Raw genomic sequence first — 21,678 nt, forward strand, 5'->3', positions numbered from 1 at the left:
TTTCTTTTTCACAGTCCTCCTAAGCAAAGAGCAGCAGGAAATTATTAAAAATGATTAGGGAGTAAAGACACAAGTTTTGAATAGGTATAGGTAGCCTTAGTTTCAAGCTACAAGCTATGTATGGCACTCATGCTGCAGCAGTTCTTGCAAAACAGGCACAACAACCGACAATTTCCAACTTTGGATGTAAACCAAATCATTGTACTCTCAAGCAACCCAATTTTTGTTCTGTAGTGTGGCAGGCTTTCAGAAGCCAATGTTGCTTATATAACCATCCAGGATTATAGAAAATGTTAGAGAACAAGTGATTACCTTATCATTTCATTTAACAAAACACTTAGTTTCCATCAAGATAGCAAGACCTGAAGCATTCAGCAAAGACACTGGCCCAATAGTGGCATAAAGCACATCAGTTATCAGGGATGTATAACCTGAAAACCAACACATTTTGGGAAACCTAAGAGATGGAAAATGCAAACAACATTTACCTTGATCACATCTGGGGCCAGTGTATCCACCATAGCAGGTACACCCTCCATCACCAGAGATCCCATGGTTGCAGATTCCATGCTGGCACTCACATACTGTCAGAGATAAGGCAAACCAAAGTTATAAACACCATGCAAAAGTGGAGATACTATACTTCTGGGACCAATATATCAAGATACCACAGTTACTATGAACTTACCTTTATGCTTCCCCATAAGAACAATGTGAAGTAACTAGGAATGGACAGGAAAAGTCCAACTGTTTGACCAATTTGCACATATAGTAATATGAAAAACAAAACCATGCTGAGATTGGCAAATCAATTGGGAAACACTTCCTCATAAAGAACATGCATTTCAATTATACCATATACTGATCAAAATCTTCTTGTTGATAAGGAATGCATTTTATAAATATTATTCAAAATTGCATGAAAACACTAAGTTGGAAGAGAACAATTTTGAAGAGTATTTAAATAAACAAAACTCACTGCAGGTATCTCAAAGGCAAAAGGATACATTGAATAGCCCAGTCTCGGCAATTGAACTAGTTGAAGTTATAAACCAAGTGAAATTAAACAAGATGGATTACCAGTGCTATATTACAAAATATTTGCAGAAGTAGTGATGAATCCACTTTTAGCAATGATGACTGAGATTTTACAAAAAGGGAAACTGCCAGATATATGGAGAGATGCCAATGTAACCTTGATTGCAAAAGGAAAAGATTTAAGTGAAGTCAAGAATTACAGACCAATCTTTCTTTTGAATAATGATTATCAGTTGTTTGCAGCAATTCTGGCAAGAAAATTAAAAAGTGTTTTGAGATCTTTTATACGTGAAGTCCAGACTGGCTTTTTGACCAAAAATAATTCAGAGATTGAAATATAAGAGCTTTATTACAGGGATTACTCCTTTATGGTCTTCAATTGAAGCATTTGCCAGAAAAGAAGTGAATATGCAAGAAAAATGGCCTACATATAGAGAGTTGTTGATTTTTCAAGATAATAAATGTGAATTTAAACCTATGACTGCTTTAGATATAATTTAAAAATGGTTTCATTATTACCAACTGTTAGAAATGTTTAAAGATGATAATAAGAAAGCTTGTTTTAATCCACAAATGACATATTTTGAATGTAATTTGTGTATAAATGATGATAGGGAGGCAAGTAAGGGAGGCAAGTTAGCTGTAAGGGAGGCAAAAAAGGATTATGAGGAACGCATGGCTGCGAACATCAAATCCAGCGACAAACAGTTCTTCAAGTACATCAAAAGCAGGAAGCCAGCAAGGGAAGCGGTAGGCCTGTTAGATGACAAAGGAACAAAGGGTGTGCTAAAAGATGACAGGGAGATTGCAGAGAAGCTGAATGAATTCTTTGCATCTGTCTTCACCCAAGAGGAGGTGAGGAGAATTCCTGCACCTGAACCAAGCTTCTTAGGAGGCGATTCTGAGGAACTAGTGATGATAGTGGTAGACAAGGAAGAAGTTCTGGCAGCCATTGATAAACTAAATGCAACCAAATCCCCTGGCCCAGATTGCATTCACCCAAGAGTTCTTAAAGAGCTCAAGCATGAAATTGCTGATCTTCTCACTTTAATATGCAACTTATCCCTGAAATCAGGCTCCATCCCTGAAGACTGGAAGATGGCCAATGTCACACCACTTTTTTAAGAAAGGATCTAGGGGGACCTGAAACTACAGGCCAGTCAGTTTGACATCTGTTCCTGGCAAATTAGTAGAATCTATCATTAAAGATAAAATTATAACACCTGTAGAAAAGCCAGATCTGCTGAGAAAGAGTCAGCATGGCTTTTGCAGAGGCAAATCCCGTCTTACAAACTTACTAGAGTTCTTGAGGGTGTAAATAGGCATGTGGATAAGGGGGAACCAGTGACATTGTCTACTTGATTTCACATTTTGACAAAGTTCCTCACCAGAGACTGTTGAGAAAACTCAGCAATGAAGGAATAAGAGGGGAAGTCCTCCTATGGATTAAAAAAACTGGCTGAGAAACTGGAAGCAAAGAGTGGGTGTAAATGGGAAATTCTCACAATGGAGAGATGTAAGGAGTGGTGTCCCCAAGGATCCGCTTTGGGACCAGTGATCTTTAACCTATTCATAATTGACCTGGATGTAGGGGTAGAAGCAGGGCCAAGTTTGCAGATGATACCAAATTATGTAGTGGTGGAGAACCGCAGGGCGATTGCAAAGAGCTCCGCCGGACCTTGATAAATTAGGTGAGTGGCTCAGAAATGGCAAATGCAGTTCAATGTAGCAAAATGTAAAGTGATGCACATAGGGGCAAAAAATCCAAACTTCACATACATGCTACAGGGGTCAGTGCTATCAGTCACAGACCAGGAAAGGGATTTAGCATGCCTTAGTTGATAGTTCCATGGGAATGTCAACTCAATGCATGGCAGCTGTGAAAAAGGCAAACTCTGTGCTGGGGATAATTAGGAAAGGAATTGAGAATAAACTGCAAAGATTGTCATGCTCTGAGAGTCGGAATGGAACCAGAAGCTCAGATACTAGGAACTACACCCATCAGTTTTCGTCAGCATGGCCAATTGGCCATGCTGGTAGGGGCTGATGGGGAATTGTAGTTCCTGAACATCTGAGAGCTGCAGGTTCCCCACCCTGCCTTTATATAACACAAGGAAAAAGCACTTGAGTATTGTGTTCAGTTCTGGTCACCACATCTCAAAAAAGGATATTGAAGAGATAGAAAAAGTGCAGAGAAGGGCAACGAGGATGATTGAGGGACTGGAGCACCTTCCCATGAGGAGAGGCTGCAGCCGCTTGGGATTCTTTAGTTTGAGAGGAGACGCCTGAGGGGATATGATTGAAGTCTATAAAATTATGCATGGGTAGAAAATGTTGACAGAGAGAAATTTTTTCCTTTCTCACAATACTAGAACCAGGGGCATCCATTGAAAATGCTGGGGGGAAGAATTAGGACTAATAAAAGGAAACACTCTTCACGCAACGTGTGATTGGTGTTTGGAATATGCTGCCACAGGAGGTGGTGATGGCCACTAACCTGGATAGCTTTAAAAGGGGCTTGGACAGATTTATGGAGGAGAAGTTGATTTATGGCTACCAATCTTGATCCTCTTTGATCTGAGATTGCAAATGTCTTAACAGTCCAGGTGCTTGGGAGCAACAGCCGCAGAAGGCCATTGCTTTCACATCCTGCATGTGAGCTCCCAAAGGCACCTGGTGGGCCACTGCGAGTAGCAGAGAGCTGGACTAGATGGACTCTGGTCTGATCCAGCTGGCTTGTTCTTATGTTCTTATGTTCTTATAGATTACCAAAATGTATAAGATGGTATTGCAATGGGATACAAAAGATGAAGTGGTTAAATCTGTAATGATTAAATGGTCTGGAAATTGTGGTGATGGTATTTTGATAGAACAGTGGGAGAGATGGAAGAAAGGTTTAACATTTACAGCATTTTGTGAGAAAATTAAAAAAATCCAAAAATATTATACATTGCGTACCAATAAGAAAATTTTGATCACTATGTGATATAATTAAAATCCATGTTCTTCATGAGGAAGTGTTTTCCAATTGATTTGCCAGCCTCAACACAGGTTTTACATATATGTGTTACACGTTGCCCTACAATTTGTTGACCAATTTGCACAGCAACATGATTGGTCTGGAAAAGATGCTTTCATTGACCAGAAGCTGGTGGTTTACAATATCCTGTGAAACAACAGCAGTCTGTTGTACACCTGAGGGCCATTTCTGAGATTTAATATATGACATGATTTAAATAACCACTTTAAAAATGTTTAACCATTTGAAGGATAGAATGCAAAGATGAAACTCTAAACGACTGTGAAAGGGGGCTACAGGAAACCATGCATAATAACAAGGAGACAAACCAGAAAAGTGCTATTTATACCCTTATCCAAATATACATTGTCTTAAAAATACCAGCTTCTGTGCAACCTTTTAAGTTACTCAGAAATTCCAGACAAAATGGAAATGTTCATGATTCTTAGCTAACTAAAAACTGGGCTGCTAAGTTCATTTCATTTTAAGTTATAGTGGTTAATCAAAAATACACAACCTACTAAATGCTTATTTTCATATATTGCAAGTAATTTATTTACTTTACCAAATCTGCTTGTTAATTTCCATTCTATGAATATTTATGAGAGTAGTTTAAAGTAGACTTATAGTCAACAAAGGAAATGACAAGGCAATTCAAGCAACCGATTTGTGGAGCAGTGGGAAAGAGACTTTTTACACCCACTCATTACATAAGAACAACAGAACAGCCCAATTGGATCAGACTAAAAGATCATTAGGTTCAACATCTTGCTCCCTACAATGCCCAACTTGATTTCTCTAGCAGGGCATAAACCCAGTACCCCCTTCGCCCATTGTTGCAGCCATCCAATTGGAAAAGATGCTTCTAAAAAGGATATTTCAATCAGCATTGGCCCACTTAAATACCCTTCTCCAGTTGATAACTTTTCACTGTAGTTGAACAAAATCTGTTATTTACCAGATTGGCAATCTGAGCCAAAATGAGTATCATCCCAGCAGTCTTGGCAAGCATAGCCTCCATAGTTGTCCTAAATAAAGCAACAACGACATTTTTTAACCTTGTCACTTAGAATATATCCCTTAGAATATAATCAGCCGTGCCATGTAAACATGACACTTTATCATTATACAACATTAAAATTATCCACACACAGCCATTTTGGTGGTACCTGATTAGGTTACAGAAATATGGTTTGCTCATCTGATGCTATGGTTGGTAGGCTTCTTCTTGTGTCAGTAGCAAACTAACAATCAAGGCTATTTAAATCAAGAAGAGAAAAACTCAATTTAAATCAAGCTTCCCTGTGTGTCCTTCTCATGTGCGATTGTAATCTCAGTTTATGGGTTATTTCCTATGCCAGCATGGAAATCCAAGCGAAGGATGATATCGTGTCTCAAACCAACTATGCCAAGAGAGGTCCAGCCAGTAAAGAGCTGGAGCGGGCCAGCGAGCTCACTAGGAGCTGGCTAGCTAGCCAGCTAGCGCTAGAGTAGAGCCAGCAAGAACTTGGGGTGCACTGTGCTTTTATATCCCATAGAATAGTTTGAGGCGGGAGCAAGTAAGTTTCTATTCCTGGATTTTCTGGGTTTCCATGCTGGGATTGCTGGGTTGAGCTGATTAGTAGCTCATCTATTGTTTTTCTAAGTACTGGGTTGTTAGCACCAATTGTTTCTTGTGATTGGATCACGGTTAGTCTTGAATGACTTTATGCAGAGTTACTTCTTGGAGTCTCTGCCTAGGTATTCAAATTTGGCTGAGGCTTTGAGTGGATCAGGGAAGGATCGATTGTTAAGGAGATGGTTTCTAAAGGCAGAGAAAATGCAAAACCTTGTGATGAGATGTATCCTAGATCCCTTGTAATACAGCAACCTTTGCAGGGTATGGTATTCAAGATACAGTCCATGAGACTTACAGCCTTAGTTATCTGGAATAATTCAATCAGTGTTTTAATTCTGCTAACAGGCATTTTTGCACTTGGTATGTTTTTGGTTTGGACCCCTGCTCCACACATATAGTTGCTGATATTTACCAGTTTATCATTGCATGAAAAATCATATCCATAAGGCAGGGAATGAAGGGTAGGGTTACAGGATGGCAGACTCCCCTGTCCTGCCCTCCCCCCACCAGCTGGCCTCCCAGCCAGCAGCGGGCAGCCCCTTCTGCCCTCCCCTCTGGGCAGAGGTGTAGCTAGGAAAAAAATGGAGCCCGGTGCAAAATCTGAGTTTTGGGCGGCTGCTGTGATGCTGGAATCCACCCCCAAACAGTATCACTTTTAATGGTTTTTAAACTAGAGAGCCCAAATTCATCTTTTAAATCCACCTGAAAGGGAGAATCTGGGGTCCCCAGTTAAAACAACATTGAAAGTGATGCTGTTTTGGGGTGGATTCTCCCCCACCCTGAAACAGCATCACTTTCAATGTTTAAACTGGGGACCTCAGATTCTCCCTTTAAATCCATGCCAAAGGGGGTGGATTTAAAAGGAGAATCTGGGGAAATTTGGGGGGTGCCTGCTGTCAGGGGTGCAATTGTTAAGCTAGCAGCACCCAACTTTCAGGGCATCTTTAGGAGACTCTCCTGATGATACCACCCAGGTTTGGTGAAGTTTGGTTCAGGGGGTCCAAAATTATGGACTCTCAAAGGTGTAGCCCCCATCTCCTATTAGCTTCCATTGGAAACAATGGGGGATGGAGGCACCCGCTTTGGGAGCCCATAACTTTGTACCCCCTGGACCAACCTTCACCAACCCAGGGTGGTATCAGCAGCAGGCTGACACTGGCTGCCACCAAAGGTAAAAGCATTCTCTGTGCATCGACATAGAATGCTTTATTTATTTTGGGGTAATTTAAACCTCCATTTATTTTTAGAAACTTTTCAGATTTGTTTGTTGGGGGTCAGTATGCCCCCTATCAGTGGATTTAAGTATCTGCAGCAAGGGGGCACAGATGGGTGTTAGATTATATAGATAGTGTTTCCAGGAGCGGTTTACAACCATCCACACAAGAAAATATATAAGCACTCCTACCCATGGTAAGTGACCCCAACTGACCTTGCAGATGCAACTTCCATTCCCTGTTATGCCATCCAAACAGGTCCCATGGCCACTGCACGGTTTTCCAAATCCAGCTGGGCATTCTGGCAAACAGACAGCCAAACACAGGCCTTTAGAATGAAGTTCATACTGGCTCTCATCTATTGTTTTCTTTCCTTTAATATATTTGCTATGGAACTTTCCGTTGCCACTAAGGCAGATGAATCTCAGACTAGTGACAGTGTATTAAGCTTTTTTACTACACTGGAATAATTGCTTTTACAGTGAACTTAATAGCTGTTGTTCTGATGATTCCACTTTTGTAGATGCTATAGCCATTTGTGATCTCACTTAACAGATCGCCATAAAGTGGACCTGAAGGCTGCGAAGTTGCCCAAAGAAGACAGATGATGGAGCCTGAAGTGGGATAGGCAAAACTTCATTGACCAGGCAAAGGCTATCTATTACGTGGGGCCAATCCAGAATCTTCATGCTACCTGCCAATGGTAAGGGCCAATGCTGAACACCCTTGTGTGCCTAATGAGACCTGCAAGGTGTCATGGGCCATCCCCTGGAGAGCGATGAGTCTTCAGGGAATGAGCAGAGCCCAGTAAGTTCAGACCAGGTTGGGAACCAACAAAGGCTGGGCTTGAAGCAGCCAGGGCTCCTGCAGGCTTTACAGGGTAAACAAAAGCCAGGTCAAAACTCAGAGCAAGAAGCGTCTGCAGAAGCAGGCTGTGCATCCAGCCCTGCTCCAGGCCTGGACACAACAGAGCTCGTGACTGCTGCAATGCTTCCTCTGACTTGTGGATTCTGTGCATTCTGACCCTTGGACTGGACTTCTGATGCTGAAATCAGACTTCTGACTCTTGGACTGGACTTGGTTCCCTGCTGTAACCTGGTATCTCTGCCTGCCAGCTCAAGTCAGGACACAAGGTTTGAATGCACACAGCTCCAAGTCTCCCTTTGTCAGGTCCCATCCCCAAATTAAAGTTCAACACGCGGCAGCCTGGTTCCTTTCTGGAGAGTCAAGTGGAGACGAGATCACACCAGTCTTGTACCAACTCCATTGACTACCGATTGAGTACTGGATCACATTCAAAATGCTGGTGTTAACCTTTAAGGGTGTGAGCGGTCTTGGTCTTGCATACCTATGGGACCACCTCTGCCCGTCCTGCCCCATCAGGTCCCTCCGCTTGTTGGAGGGGAACCTGCTGGAGATCCCTGACCCAAATGATGTCAGGCTGGCTTCTACCAGGGCATTCTCAGTCCTGGCCTCTACGTGGTAGAATAACCTCCCCAGTGAGATCAGGGCCCTGCGGGACTTGAATGAGTTCCGCAGGGCCTGTAAGACGGAGCTTTTCCACCAGGCATTCCCATCTAGCCAGCTGGCTTGACTGCTATCATCATTGGCCTCTGGTGGGTGAGGTAGGGGGGTGGGTTTCCTGCCATCTGTAGTTGGTTTTACTGTTTATGGTTGTTGTTATTGCCGCTGATTTATTATTGTTTGTTGGTATTTTTTGTTGTTTGCCACCCTGAGCCCTGTTGTGGGGGGCGAGTAGCTATAATTAAATTAAAATTTTATTTATTTAAATAAATAAATGAATGCTGCAAGGTTTCTATTTCATGACCCAGAGCCCTTGACTGGCTGGAATATGATGCACTGAACTGAAAGCCTTACCATAACATTCAGAACCCCAGTATCCCGGGCAGCAGAGATTCTCTTCAATGTCCTTTTTGCAAGTATGACTACAGCCTGATAGTGAAAGTGTAATCTCTTCCAGCTGTACTGTATATCTGAAATATTAAAAAAAAAACCCTCCCTGAGTAGTTATCATGAGCAGCCATACCATCAGGGAGAATTGCAGATGCATTGCTTCTTTATTGTCTTCTTAAACAATGGGCGATTTGCATCAAGTTGATCAAAATTAGACCACCCAAATCTAAGCTTGATCACAAATACCATCCAAACCAATTGCATTTGACCGGAGGCGTAGCAGGGGAAAATGGTGCCTGAGACAAAATGGCACCCTAATGCCCCCTGTGCCCCCTACACCCTGTGGTAGCTACCCCCGCATGCCCCCATCTCTGTGGTAGCTACCCCCCACACCCCACTTACCTGAGCCGGTGGCAGTCCTGGACAGCCTGGTAGGGCAAGGCCGAGGGGCATTTGACTGTGGCCTCCATCGGGTCTGGTGGGGCGCCCTGCGACAACCCCGCTGGGCTGTTCCTTCAGCCTCCACTGAGTGAAGGAGTGACCTGGCAGGGCCGGGGCCGGCCAAGGGGGTAAGGGGGAGGTGTGTTGGGGGTGATTTTGCAGCCCCATGGGTGCCATCCCCTCCCCCCTGCTGACCTGTGAGCTGAGTCAGCACAGAGGAGGAGGTAAATGGAGGCAATTTTGCGGGGGGGGGGGGGCAAGACAGGATGGCATGTGCCTGGGGACATGTGACCCCACATGTCCCTGTGGGTGCTCTACTCTTGGGCTATAGTAAAGCTTGCATTTCACAAATCTGCCAGTAGGTGCCAGGGAATGTATCAAACACTTGAATCAATGTAGTAATTAGAAGAGCAACAGCACGGAAACCCAAGATGTGATAGCGAAGCAACGAAAAGGTGTGATCTGAATTCCTAAAACATTTAAAGTCAATTTAAATCTGAGACCACAGATATCCCTGTAAGTGCTCTCTTGTAGCCACAAAGGAAAACTGCATGGCTGCTGCTGAGAGGGCATGAATAGGTCTACTGGGGCAGCAATTGATTGAAGTCCCCAAATATTTAATTAACAAAGCTAAGGCTACGTGGAGTGCTTTGGCTGCAAATCTCCTCTAGTTACCAGAGGTCTAATGCACAGACAGAACCATAACTTTTTTTCTAGTCTCAGAAGTGTTTCAATAAAATGAAGCTGGCTTTGGCTGTACTGCAGGTTGACTGGGAGGAAAAGTTGCTGTCTTCCACTCTGTTCAGTGACCTCAAAGCAAAATAGTGACGTCATCAACATGAGGCTTGCCAACACATCAGGGGCGTATCTGCCATGGAAACATGGTGAGTCAAATGTCCCTGGGCACCCCATTTGGTCACTGGGGGGTGGGGGCGGGCGCAAAAATTCAGGTTCGTTTGTGTGTGTTTTGTATTTCTTAGTGTCTTTCCACTTTTTGGCCTGCAGGAGGTGCAGCTTTTAGGCTAGCTGGCAGCACCAAAATTTCAGGGATTTTTCAGAAGACTCTCCTGATGATATCACCCAGGTTAGGTTCAGAGGGCCAAAAGTTATGGACTCCCAAAGGGAGTGCCCCATCCCCCATTGTTTCCAAAGGGAGCTAATAGGAGATGGGGGCTACACTTTTGAGGGTTCATAACTTTGGACCCCCTGAACCAAACTTCACCAAACCTGGGTGGTATCATCAGGAGAGTCTCCTAAAGATACCCTGAAAGTTGGGTGCTGCTAGCTTAACAATTGCACCCCTGACAGCAGGCACCCCCCAAATTTCCCCAGATTCTCCTTTTAAATCCACCCCCTTTGGCATGGATTTAAAGGGAGAATCTGAGGTTCCCAGTTTAAACATTGAAAGTGATGCTATTTCAGGGTGGGGGAGAATCCACCCCAAAACAGCATCACTTTCAATGTTGTTTTAACTGGGGACCCCAGATTCTCCCTTTAAGGTGGATTTAAAAGGAGAATCTAGGCTCCCTCGTTTAAACACCATTGAAAGTGATGCTGTTCGGGGGTAGATTCCACTGGAGGTGTTTTAGGAGAGATTATGCTGACATTTGTTTGGCAAATGTTTTGCTGGGGGTGATTTGCGAGAGATTTACATGCTTAATACCCACTTGCACTGGCTTGGAGCTGTTTCTCAGGCTAACAACCTACCTCATAGGGTTGGTGTGCGGACAAAATTAGGAAAGAGAATTGGTGGGGAGAGAGCCATGTATGTTTTGCTGGAGGTGAGAGATGTTTTGTGAGCTGGTGAAAAAAATCATTGTCTGGTTGTGGTGGGGGAGGGTGGCCGCCCATAGGGGGGGCACCAAACTCAGGTTTTGTCCCAGTGCTCCAGTTTGCCTAGATATGCCTCTGAAACACATGTCATTGGGTTGGTTCCTCTCTGAAAAGAAATGAAGGAAATCCAAAGCCGAGACTTGGCTGCAAAATGCGTTGTCTGCATATAATATTCATTCTGAAAATGTTGTGATTACTCGGGGTTTTTTCTGTTAAAAAAATTAACAATTAACATTGGGGGGGCGGGATATGACATTGTTCAGTGAACACTCTCAAATGAACTGAGATTATGACAGAAAGTTCCAAACTATTCTCAGAAGATCCATAATATAGCAACCTTGCTGAAGTGAGATGGATCTGCTAAGTGACGGGAGACCTCCTGGCTTGGAGGGGGCAGGAAAAATGGAGGGAAAATGGAAAAAAATAAACAAATGAGACACAAGTGCATAATATGATTTCAGATATCCCCCTTCTCGATGCCCATGTACCATCTGCTGGTCCCCTCCCAGGGTTAAGACCGGGCGCCACCTACCAAGTGGTAGATGGGTTATACTGCTGCTATTTTAATTAATTGACTCCATGGATTTTAACGATTGTACGATTGTCTTTGTGCACTAGTTTTATTGTTTTATTCTTTTGTTTACACATACACCGCTCTGAGCCCTTCAGGGGTAGAGCAGTTAAGAAATCGAATTAATGACAACAACAACAACAACAACAACTAAATACTACTACTACTACTACCACCACCACCACTACTACTACTACTAATAATAATAAAGTTATGTCTAAACAATGTATTGGCAAAACAACAATCAGTGATCATGCGAAGTACACTTGTATACTGCAAGATAACATGGCAGGTGCAATGCAATTTCAGTGCGTGCTGTGCAGAGAAACATACTACATATGCACACACGTGCTTCAAGCCCCTTTTATCTAGCACCAGACCACCCAGTGTTATGGCAAATATCAAGTTTTAGCCTTTCCTCAACAGTGTTCCCAAGTGCAGCAGTTTACTCTTCACTGCATCAATAACTTATATGCAAATTGTGGCTCCAAGTTTTGGAGTATCCTAAGGAAGATGTGATTCTTGTCACTCCCTCATGCACAAGATCTCTTCTGGGAAGAGGCAGCAGAAAGACTTTCCTTCATACCCCAATACTCCTGGGAAGAGGCAGCAGAAAGACTTTCCTTCATACCCCAATCAACACTGGCAAGACTAAAAAGGTATGTGCTGTGCTCCCTCCAATATCTCTCCTAGCATGAAATCACAGATTCCCCCAGAGGTCCCTGTGGCACTATAGGAATCTCTAGGGTGCTCTCCCATTCCTAGAGGGCAGGCACAGACTAGGAGGCAAAACAACCCTAATAAGGGGCTCACCCCTCAACGGAGGAAGAAAATAGGCACAAGTAGACTCACTGTGATGGCTACTTAAGGGGGGGCTTGAGCAGCCAGCTAATTTGCCATCGTAACTGTTCACTAGATGCCTCAGACAGGCAGCTCATTCAACTGTGGTAGGTGTTCACCTGTGTAGCCTGAGAAGCTAGCTTATTCACCACAGTGGGGATTGAGAGTAGCTTGCACATCCCAGCAGCAGCTCACCTGGGTAGCCAGTTCTTTGGATGTGGTGGCTACTCATCCACCCTATACATGGTAAGGGCTAATGGCTCTCTTGTTGCCATGGAGAAGGTCAATGGCTTGCTACAACTATGAAGGCCACCCCAAATGAGGTGTGGGTTGCCACTTGCTTGGGGCCAGTCAGATTTCCAGGCAGGCTATTGATCTACCAGTACTTTCCCCAGCGGCTTTAATGGCCAGTTTGCCCCTGCTAATGGGGAGAACGGGGTCAAGATCTCAGGCAGCAGTGGGTAGAGTTGCCAACTCTTGTTTAGGCGATTCCTAGAGATTTGAGGGTCATGCCTATGGAGGGCAGATTTTGGAAAGTCAGCAAGGATCTGAAGCTATAGAGTCCGCCCTTCAAGAGGTGTAATTCCAGGAGAACTCCACAATCCATCTCTGCAAGTTGGCAATACCAACCGTGGACTCTCTAGCAGGCCATATGCCTTGGGACAAGCCTGACTCTGCTATCTCTTAATGTCAGTTCTGCTACATGGGAAGAAGCAAAGGGACAAACTCAGGACACTATTAGAGTGGAAGCTAAATATATTCTTTGTAATTGGGGACCAAATCGGATAAAAATCAATTCTATTTCCACCTATGTAGCCCCACCTGGAGTTGTATTTCCAGGTCATGCTATAATGTGACATAATTTTGGGAACATACTTTTAGGCAGATAGCACAAAAGCTTTAAGAAGTAATGATTCACACTTCAACCTGAAAGGAAAAAGAACTCTTACCTGCAGCCCTTTTCTGCCAAACTGCTTGTTTTTATCCACCCTAGCGGACATGCCAATCTGTTAGCTACAGCACAGGAAGTACAGGGTGTGTTCTGGGTAAAAGTCAGCTTTCTGTTGCATTGCATAGACTTTAACTGCAAAGCAGGAAGGAAATCATGGTTGTTCTTATACAACTTCTTGTTAAAAAGAAAAAAAGTAACAGTAAATTGTGTTGCCCTCTTAAATTCTCTTTGCCAATATAAAATAAAATGCCAGACGTATGGAATCTATGCTGAGGAACCCTATATACTAAGGCATTTGTGTGTCCCACAAACTAAACTCTCCATTTTGGATTCATAATATGTACACATGTATAGATGCAGGAAACAGTACCTTCCTAAAGGATACAGGACTATTTAGTTTCCTATACTATGTACTCTAAAAAGCTATTCCTCATTTTTCAATGTAATCTAGCAAAGATCACCATATTTTGAAATCTTTGAAAGTTCGCAGCAAGCACTATCACTCAGATAACTGCATAGTCTGGATGCCCAACCACATGTCATAGACAATAATGGTTTACACATCTGTGGCACATTTTTAAAAATGCAGTGTGCGTATATTGTTTGAGGTAGGCTTTGGAACTGAGAGGCACTGAAGGGGTGTTTAACTCTTTCCCTTCTCCCAGTGTCTCTTGTGGAATCCACACAGTCAATTAATCGCGTGATACTCATGCGAAATATCCAGCAAGAACTCCCCACCGCACACTTTAAGTTACCCTGCCCTGTTGTGTTACAGGGAGTTCCATCAGTGCTTATATGCAAGTGATAATTTGCCCATCTGAAATAGCCGTCACTGATCAACCACCACAAGCAGGGCTTCCATATTACTTCATAATCCATCACTGCAAAACACAGCAATACTCAACAGTGACAGTTCTCATGTTTTGCTGCATTTGAATGCTATAGTGAATATGCCCTGTGAGCAACCCTCTCCATCTACTCTACCCAAAAGATGTATATAGATGGACTTGGTGCATTTTGAATTACCCTCAAACAGATGACAGATGCTGGTTTTCTGTTCTAGAACTGTGTGGGGGAGAGGGAGCAGATGAGATAAATTATTGGGAAACCTTCAGGGTACTATCAGCTGTGAAGTGCTTGAGCAGGCCAGTTTCCCTATCTCTCTGTCTTCATGCTCAGTGGGAAATCCTTATTTTTTCTAATTTACATTATTCTGAAAGCCAAGTATGCAGAAACCCAACTTTGATTTGAAGGTGAGCTGCACTGTCTTCATGATGGGCATTTGGTATGGTCTTGCTGCTTTCATGATTGGTTCAAGCCACCTACTTTACTGTTGCTGTTATTAGAGAGAATGAAGATTCTGTCTCTAACAAAATTTGAAATTTACAGAATTCTATATTGGCCTCTGTTCATTACTGCCAGGGACTAATTGAGTAAGTATTTAGGAAGGAGCAAATAATTCTCTGCAGCACAAAACCGGCTCTGTATTAAAGTATAGGGTTCCAAAGAGGATTTGGTATAACAGCAAGAAGAGTTGACAAGTCCTCTTGCTTGCTCCCTGCAGTTGTCTGGGCTAAGCTACCCACATTTCACAGAGCTAGTCTTTCTGTATAGCTTAACATCTTCACACAGTCACTGTGGCTGAGCAGTGATCTGGTGGCAGCAGTGAGACAGGAGTCATGACAGGCAGACAGCTAGGAGTCAAGAAAAGTAGGCAGCAGAGGCATACTGGCAGAAAATAGCACCCAGGGCAAGACCTTATTTTTCCATCCCCCACACCCCCGTGCCCCCCTGCACCCCAGCGCCCGACCCCACTTACGGCCTCCTCCTTGCCATAAGGGGAGCGGGTGGCGGGTTGGGGTTCCCAGAGTGCCTCTTAGCAGAATAAGGAAGAGTAGGCATGAGGCAGGTATGGAGGCAAGCAGGCAATAGCCAAAGCAATGACAGCAAGTAAAACTTCCAGCAAAAATCTACAAAACATCCAAAATTCTGAAGACATATGTAAGAAACTGTGATCTGACCATTTCTGATGATCTGGTTAAAGTCCCAGATCTGACTAGAGCTACTTCTAGAGTTGCCAGCCTCCAGGCAGGGGCTGGAAATCTCCTAGTATTATGACTGATTTCCAGACTACATAGGTCCCTTATTTGCATTTTATTTGTTTAAAACATTTATTCTACTGCTCCTGGATAAAATGGCTGCTTTGGAAGATGAACTTGATAGCCCTATATCCAGTGGTGGGATTCAAATAATTTAACAACTGGTTCTGATGGTGGGATTCAAATAATTTAACAACTGGTTGTTTACAAGCACCATTTTACCCCCCGGTTCTGCTGAAGTGGTGCGAATCTGCTGAATTCCACCACTGCTTATATCTTACCAAGGTTCCTCCCCTCCCCAAGTTCCATCCTCAAATCTCCAGGTATTTCTGAACCTGAAGCTACTAACCCTAGCTACTTCACTTCATCTCCTTCCTGGGAGAGATTGGAAAGTGAAAGCCCCCAGGCTGCTTATCATGTGGTCCTTTGTCAGGTCTGTCTCTGCCCTGATGCTCTGTCTCTGATCCAGAGATTCTGGGGAAACATCTGCGGGGGGACCTTGGCAGAGCTCCTGCAGCAGCTTCAGGTCATTAGACGGTGCCAATGGGGTGTGAGCATTTACAGGTAGTTCCTGGACTGCTGTGGAGATCATAACTGGTGGTTGCTGTGGCAGCACCTGCAAACGTTCAGAGGGCCCCTGTGCTTCAGAGATCTCAGGGCCAGAGAGCGGCTCTTTATAATCTGAAGTGTCTGCCCCAGTGAACTGGGGCAAACCAGGACAGGCAGTACCAAAAATATTTTAATTGCCCTGAATGTGACATATGAATCTTTAAGGACTCTGTATCATAGACCCCTTCTGCACATAAAGAATAATGCACTTTGAAACTGCTTTCAATGCTCTTTGAAGCTGTGCGGAATAGCAAAATCCACTTGCAAACAGTTGTGAAAGTGGATTGAAAACGCATTATTCTGTGTGTGCGGAAGGGGTCATAGATTCCTTTGAAATGTAGTATTGGAGGTAAGTGATACAGATACTGTGGACCATCAAAAAAAAGGGGGGGGGTTAGATCAACTAAAGCTTGAAGTGTGCCTAGAATCTACAATGACAAAACTGAGGCTGTTGTACTTTGGTCACACAATGAGAAGATAAGTGTCTCTGGAAAAGACAATAATAGTAGGAAAGGTTGACGGCAGCAGGAAAAGAGGAAGAAGACCCAGCATGAGATGGATTGACTCCATAAAGGAAGTCAGTTTGCAAGACCTGAGCAAGGATGTTTTGGAGGACACTGATTCATAGGGTCGCCAAGAGTCAGGAGTGACTTCACGGTACTTTGCACAAACACATCATAGACAGTTTAACACTCTAAATAGTCTAGGGAAGTTTCATAGTGCCTCTAGTTTAGTCACTACATTTATTATAAGTATTTATTGTACATTATTTAGGCCAGCTATGCAAACTTCCCCAGCCTTCAACAGCAGCATAGCTTGATGTCATGATCATGTAGTACATCTTATCTAGTATACCTTATTTAACCACATCTGAAGCATGTATTATCAACACCACATGTACCCCAAGTGTAGCCATGGCAAAGTATTGCTATATACAGTGCCCCTTGGTAGCATTGCACATCAGCTGGGACAGATAGAAGGGAAAATGTGTGGGGGGAAGAAGCAGTAAGCAAGCACCCTTACTCACAGTTCATCCAGTTAAGACAAAGGAGCTGTGAAATGCAGCATCTAACAAGACAGTCCAGTATATAAAATGGGACAGCTTTAAATAATGCACTGGCCTTTGTTGGCACCAGCACATGAAATAAAATAGCAGTCAAGTGAATCAATCATTTGTGAGATCGACCATCATTTTTATTCAATAATGAGACTTAAATATGGCATTCAAGCATACATAGAGCTCACCCTGTTTCCCTGAAAATAAGACCTACCCTGAAAATAAGGCCTTGCATGATTTTTCGGGATTTTTGGAGGATGCTTGAAATATAAGCCCTACTCCAAAAATAAGCCCTAGTTACAGATTCCCCGGCGCAGCTGATCTGGGCACAAAATCATGGAAAAAAATAAGACCTCCCCTGAAAATAAGCCCTAACACATCTTTGGGAACAAAAATTAATATAAGACCCTGTCTTATTTTCGGGGAAACACGGTATTTACGCTTGGAATGGGGGGTGGGGGTGGCATCTCTGGCAATTTTGCATATGTTCTATTTCAAATCCCACTTTTTTCAAGTTTGAATACCTGGCAAATATTCAGTGTAGTGGTTAAGAGTGTCAGACTAGTACCTGGGAGACTCAGGTTTCAATTCCCCACCTGTGCTGTGGAAGCTCCCTGGGTGGCCTTGGGTCTGTCACACACTCTCAGCCTCTACCCTACCTCACAGGGGATTTGGGAGGTTAAAATGCAGAGCAAGAGAATGATGGAAGCCACTTTGGATTCCCACTAAGGAAAAAGGTGAACTGCAAGTGAATTAAATAAATAAATACATTAAAAGGTGAGTGTATAGCATTGAATCTGACCTGATGTTCATCCAACCCAGTTTCCTGACTCTGAAAACGATCAGATATGTTGCAGTGGGTAAAATGTCAGAAGATATATTTAGAATGGTACCTACTGTCTAACTTTTTGCAATTTTTGATATTAAAATAGGCCATCAGATTAAACCAAGGCACCTTTTCAATCCAAACATTAACAATATTGTTCTGATTAATAATTAAATGTTGCTCATGTGCAAATGGGCACACACACACAAATCATACAAATACATACTGAAAAAATATAGTCTAACTATAAAATCTAATTGAAAAAGTGATTTTAATGGTCTGAACAATGAAATAAAAAAATTACGTCATATATTTACAAAATATCTACTTAACATGCAGGCTGAGACAATTTATTCAGAAGGAAATAAAACTTCTTCAGTAAGCTCAATGGGGACACAGGACTGCAAGTCTCAAAGAAAGAACTACAAACTTACCTTATTTTTCTGCCCTTTGGCTGTGTAAATTAAGCATATGGCTGGTAAGAAAAAGAATAAGACATGAGGTTTCATCTTCATTCCTTTACTGAAAGGAGCCCTGTGCGTTAGCCAGGGATGTGGCGGATGCAGTTTTTGTAAGACAACTCCGCCTACTAAAAGTTAGATCCAAGAAAACCCAGAACTTAAAGGTAAACAGAGAGAAATGTTTTGCGTGCTCCGAATCTCTCATTCCAAAGGATGCAACAGCAGAATTATTTTTACCCTAAGCATAAATCAGTAGAATCTCTTCTAAAGAAAAGAGCTCAGAGGTAAAAAGATAACCCTGAGCAAGAAAAAGTTTATTCAAAACAGGAATGTCTACGGATTTCCTCTCACATCTATCTGTTCAAAACAGATGGAAGGAAATCCTGTTTTTTTCAGTGTGGAATGAAACCGGTTAACAGTGTGTAACTGTGAGATAAAGTGTGAACTAGACTTGTTATTGATCCAAAGGATACCTTAATGTGGTGATTTTTTAAATCTTATATCTAACAGCAAAGTACAAGTATTTGATAAAGTTGATCTTTATAAAATATTGATGCAGTAACATCTCAAGTCATTTTCAACCTAGATCATTGCTTAGTGTTGTTTTCAGCAACACTGGAGTAATAAAGTACTTTAGGGCTAACTTTGTGGCTAAGTCTGTTGCCAAACACCACCACACCAAAAAACTCCCCTAGTCAAATCCTTTGTATGCTTGATATTTGATGTCTGTATATGATTTACATCTTGTTCCACTAAACTTCTTATTATGCATTTAAATTAAAGGGCAGTTATTAAATAAATTATTACTACAGTTAAGCTACACAATTGACATAAGTAGACATCACAATTAATTAAAACTTGTATGAAACACCAGTAAGAAAGTGATGGAACTACTGTTTCCTATTTTTGGCTTTGAAACCCTCCATCCACACCCTGAGACAAATAATACCTGTTAGAAAAATTACTTTCACAAGCATCACAGAGTGGCCAGGATCCAAGAACCTACACGGCTAGTTCCACAATCCAAAGGGAATGCAGGTGCATTTTTCTTGAGCAGCAACTCTTCCATGCAGCATAGCAGATGACATGTGAGATCACAGGGATTTTCTTTCTTTTTTTCAAGCGAAGCCCCAGTATCAGTACTGGCTCCTCAGGGCTTGTATTTCTGGTCTGGACAGTAAACTGGCTCTGTGCACCAAACAAATCAGACAGGCATGCTGATGTTTGACATCAATAGCAATGTTACATACCCATTAGCTAAACGTAGTTGTTTAGTTGTACACACACAAGCTCTATAGAGGATGTAAACTTAGTTATTATGCTTCATGTCAACAGTGGACATGCTTTGCACCAAGAATGTAAGAGCTTTACTGAAATCAGAGACCTTTAAGTCTACATCTCTATTAATTTGCAACATAAAGTGGTAATAGCTCATACTTCACTATCCCATACAGCAGGGGTTTAAAAGGAAGGAACTGAGACATGCAGGCAACACTGTGGCAGAATTAAGATTATTCAAGAGCATTAACTCTAGCCCTACTGTACCAGACCAACAACCCATCCAGTGTGCAGTTTCCAATGCTGGCCACAGGGAAGCCCTAAAGCCTTTTACCTGCTGATTAGTTCCCATCATCTCCCAATGAACAGAAATTCTACTTCTGAATGTGGAGCTCCACATTCAGCTATAATGACTATCAAGCAGCAATAGGCCCCAAATCTGTCCAACCCCCTTTAAAACACGTGTGCCATTTAGGACTTCATCTCCCCTGTGTGAAGCAATACTTTGTTTTGTGTCTCTTGCATCAGTTTCATATGGCGACCCCCCAATTCTAACATTATGGGTGGGAGAACAGTCTCTCTCCACTTTATACCATGCATGGTCTCTAATACGTCATCCCTATTTTTGTCTTAAAAGCCACAGATTCTTTAGTTTTGCTTCATAAGGCAAATTCTCCATCCACCAGATCGTTTTTATTGCTTTTTTCGGTACTTCCAAGTTTTCAATATTCCTTTTGAGATAAGGCAACAGAAAATAAGAATTTGTATACAGCCTTAACTTTGCTTATTCAGAATATTTACAAGGCCCCTTCAACATATATGATTCCTCATATTTCTTGTTATCCTTTCACCACCAAAAAAATTGTTCAGCTGTAAACTCCTACAGCAGAAATTTACACCATATTCTGCCTGCATGAATTGCTTCCACCCCATGTGTGCAGATGCAAATTATTTGATTCTTGGTACTCCCCCACCCTCAACCCCAAAATAACAGAATATACTTGGAGAAAGTACTGGGCAAAAAGACCAATATTTTGTAAAATATTTACAGCCTTCATTTAGATTCAGGCAGTTTTCTGCAATTGAAATCCTGTGTTTATGTATTCTTGACAAAAATTAAAGACTGCCAAGACTTATGGTAGACCATAAAACATGCATTACATTGTGTAGGTTTTCTGATGTCTACAAATTACTTAGAGCACTTCAGAAAGATTTAAAACCCTCTCATTTTAAATGTTAAGAGAAACCACTTTTGTTTGGTTCCCAATAGGCTGATTGGTTAAGTTATCTGAAGCTGGGGGGGGGGGGGGGAAGAGCATATAATGAAGGGTGAGCTAACCAAATTATGTTTCAACTTCATTACTGACAAACAGCATTCTGAGGCAAAATCAGAATGTTATATTTGGTTGCTTGAATGTGTGCATGAAACTGTGTCAGGTAGTGAACTAGGAAAGGATCAACACACATCCATGAAATGGTTAGGAGAACAATTCCCAAAGTGATGACTGTAAAAAGATTAGGTTGGCATGTCCAGATCTAGACCAGTGCTCCATGCCTTGGAATACTGTTGTATCTTGGAGGAGGGTATTCTTTCCATTCAAGAAGATGAAAATCAATGTAACAAAACTATTGTCAGCTAACAATAAAAAAGTATTCACATACTCGACATTTCCATGGAATACTGCTTTTCGTATTCACAGGGCCTACAAACTTTACTTAGGTGTTTATAGCAATTGTGGTTTATATCAAAAGGGAGTCCACTATAATAAATATTTGAATAACTTCCTACATTTGGAAATTAGTTGCTAAGAGCTCAAATGTATTAATGCTAATAACCAATCAGATTCCAGTCAGAAACAGCTGAGAGAGAATACATTTAAATGAAACAGGAAAATTTACGTTTGGAGA

General features: G+C 42.3%; 1 protein-coding gene across 5 annotated transcripts in view; it reads right to left on the reverse strand.

Annotated features, from left to right (window-relative positions):
- STAB1 (stabilin 1) overlaps positions 1-18,721 on the reverse strand; it is a 127,254-nt gene extending 108,533 nt beyond the window's left edge. For 3 of the 5 annotated variants that reach the window (XM_048491299.1, XM_048491296.1, XM_048491298.1), the window contains exons 1-6: positions 18,466-18,721; positions 13,439-13,572; positions 8,768-8,883; positions 7,105-7,190; positions 5,016-5,085; positions 489-584 (exon numbers count right to left, since the gene is read on the reverse strand). In XM_048491299.1, the coding sequence (XP_048347256.1) occupies positions 489-584; positions 5,016-5,085; positions 7,105-7,190; positions 8,768-8,883; positions 13,439-13,572; positions 18,466-18,546 (583 nt within the window). In that variant the 5' untranslated portion in view covers positions 18,547-18,721. Of the gene's footprint in view, positions 1-488; positions 585-5,015; positions 5,086-7,104; positions 7,191-8,767; positions 8,884-13,438; positions 13,573-18,465 lie in introns of those variants that run through there. The other 2 variants (XM_048491300.1, XM_048491301.1) reach the window with 2 other exon arrangements.
- Between the last annotated feature and the right edge of the window lie 2,957 nt (positions 18,722-21,678).

Source organism: Sphaerodactylus townsendi, linkage group LG03, assembly GCF_021028975.2.
Source record: "Sphaerodactylus townsendi isolate TG3544 linkage group LG03, MPM_Stown_v2.3, whole genome shotgun sequence".
In the NCBI taxonomy this organism is placed as follows: domain Eukaryota; kingdom Metazoa; phylum Chordata; class Lepidosauria; order Squamata; family Sphaerodactylidae; genus Sphaerodactylus; species Sphaerodactylus townsendi.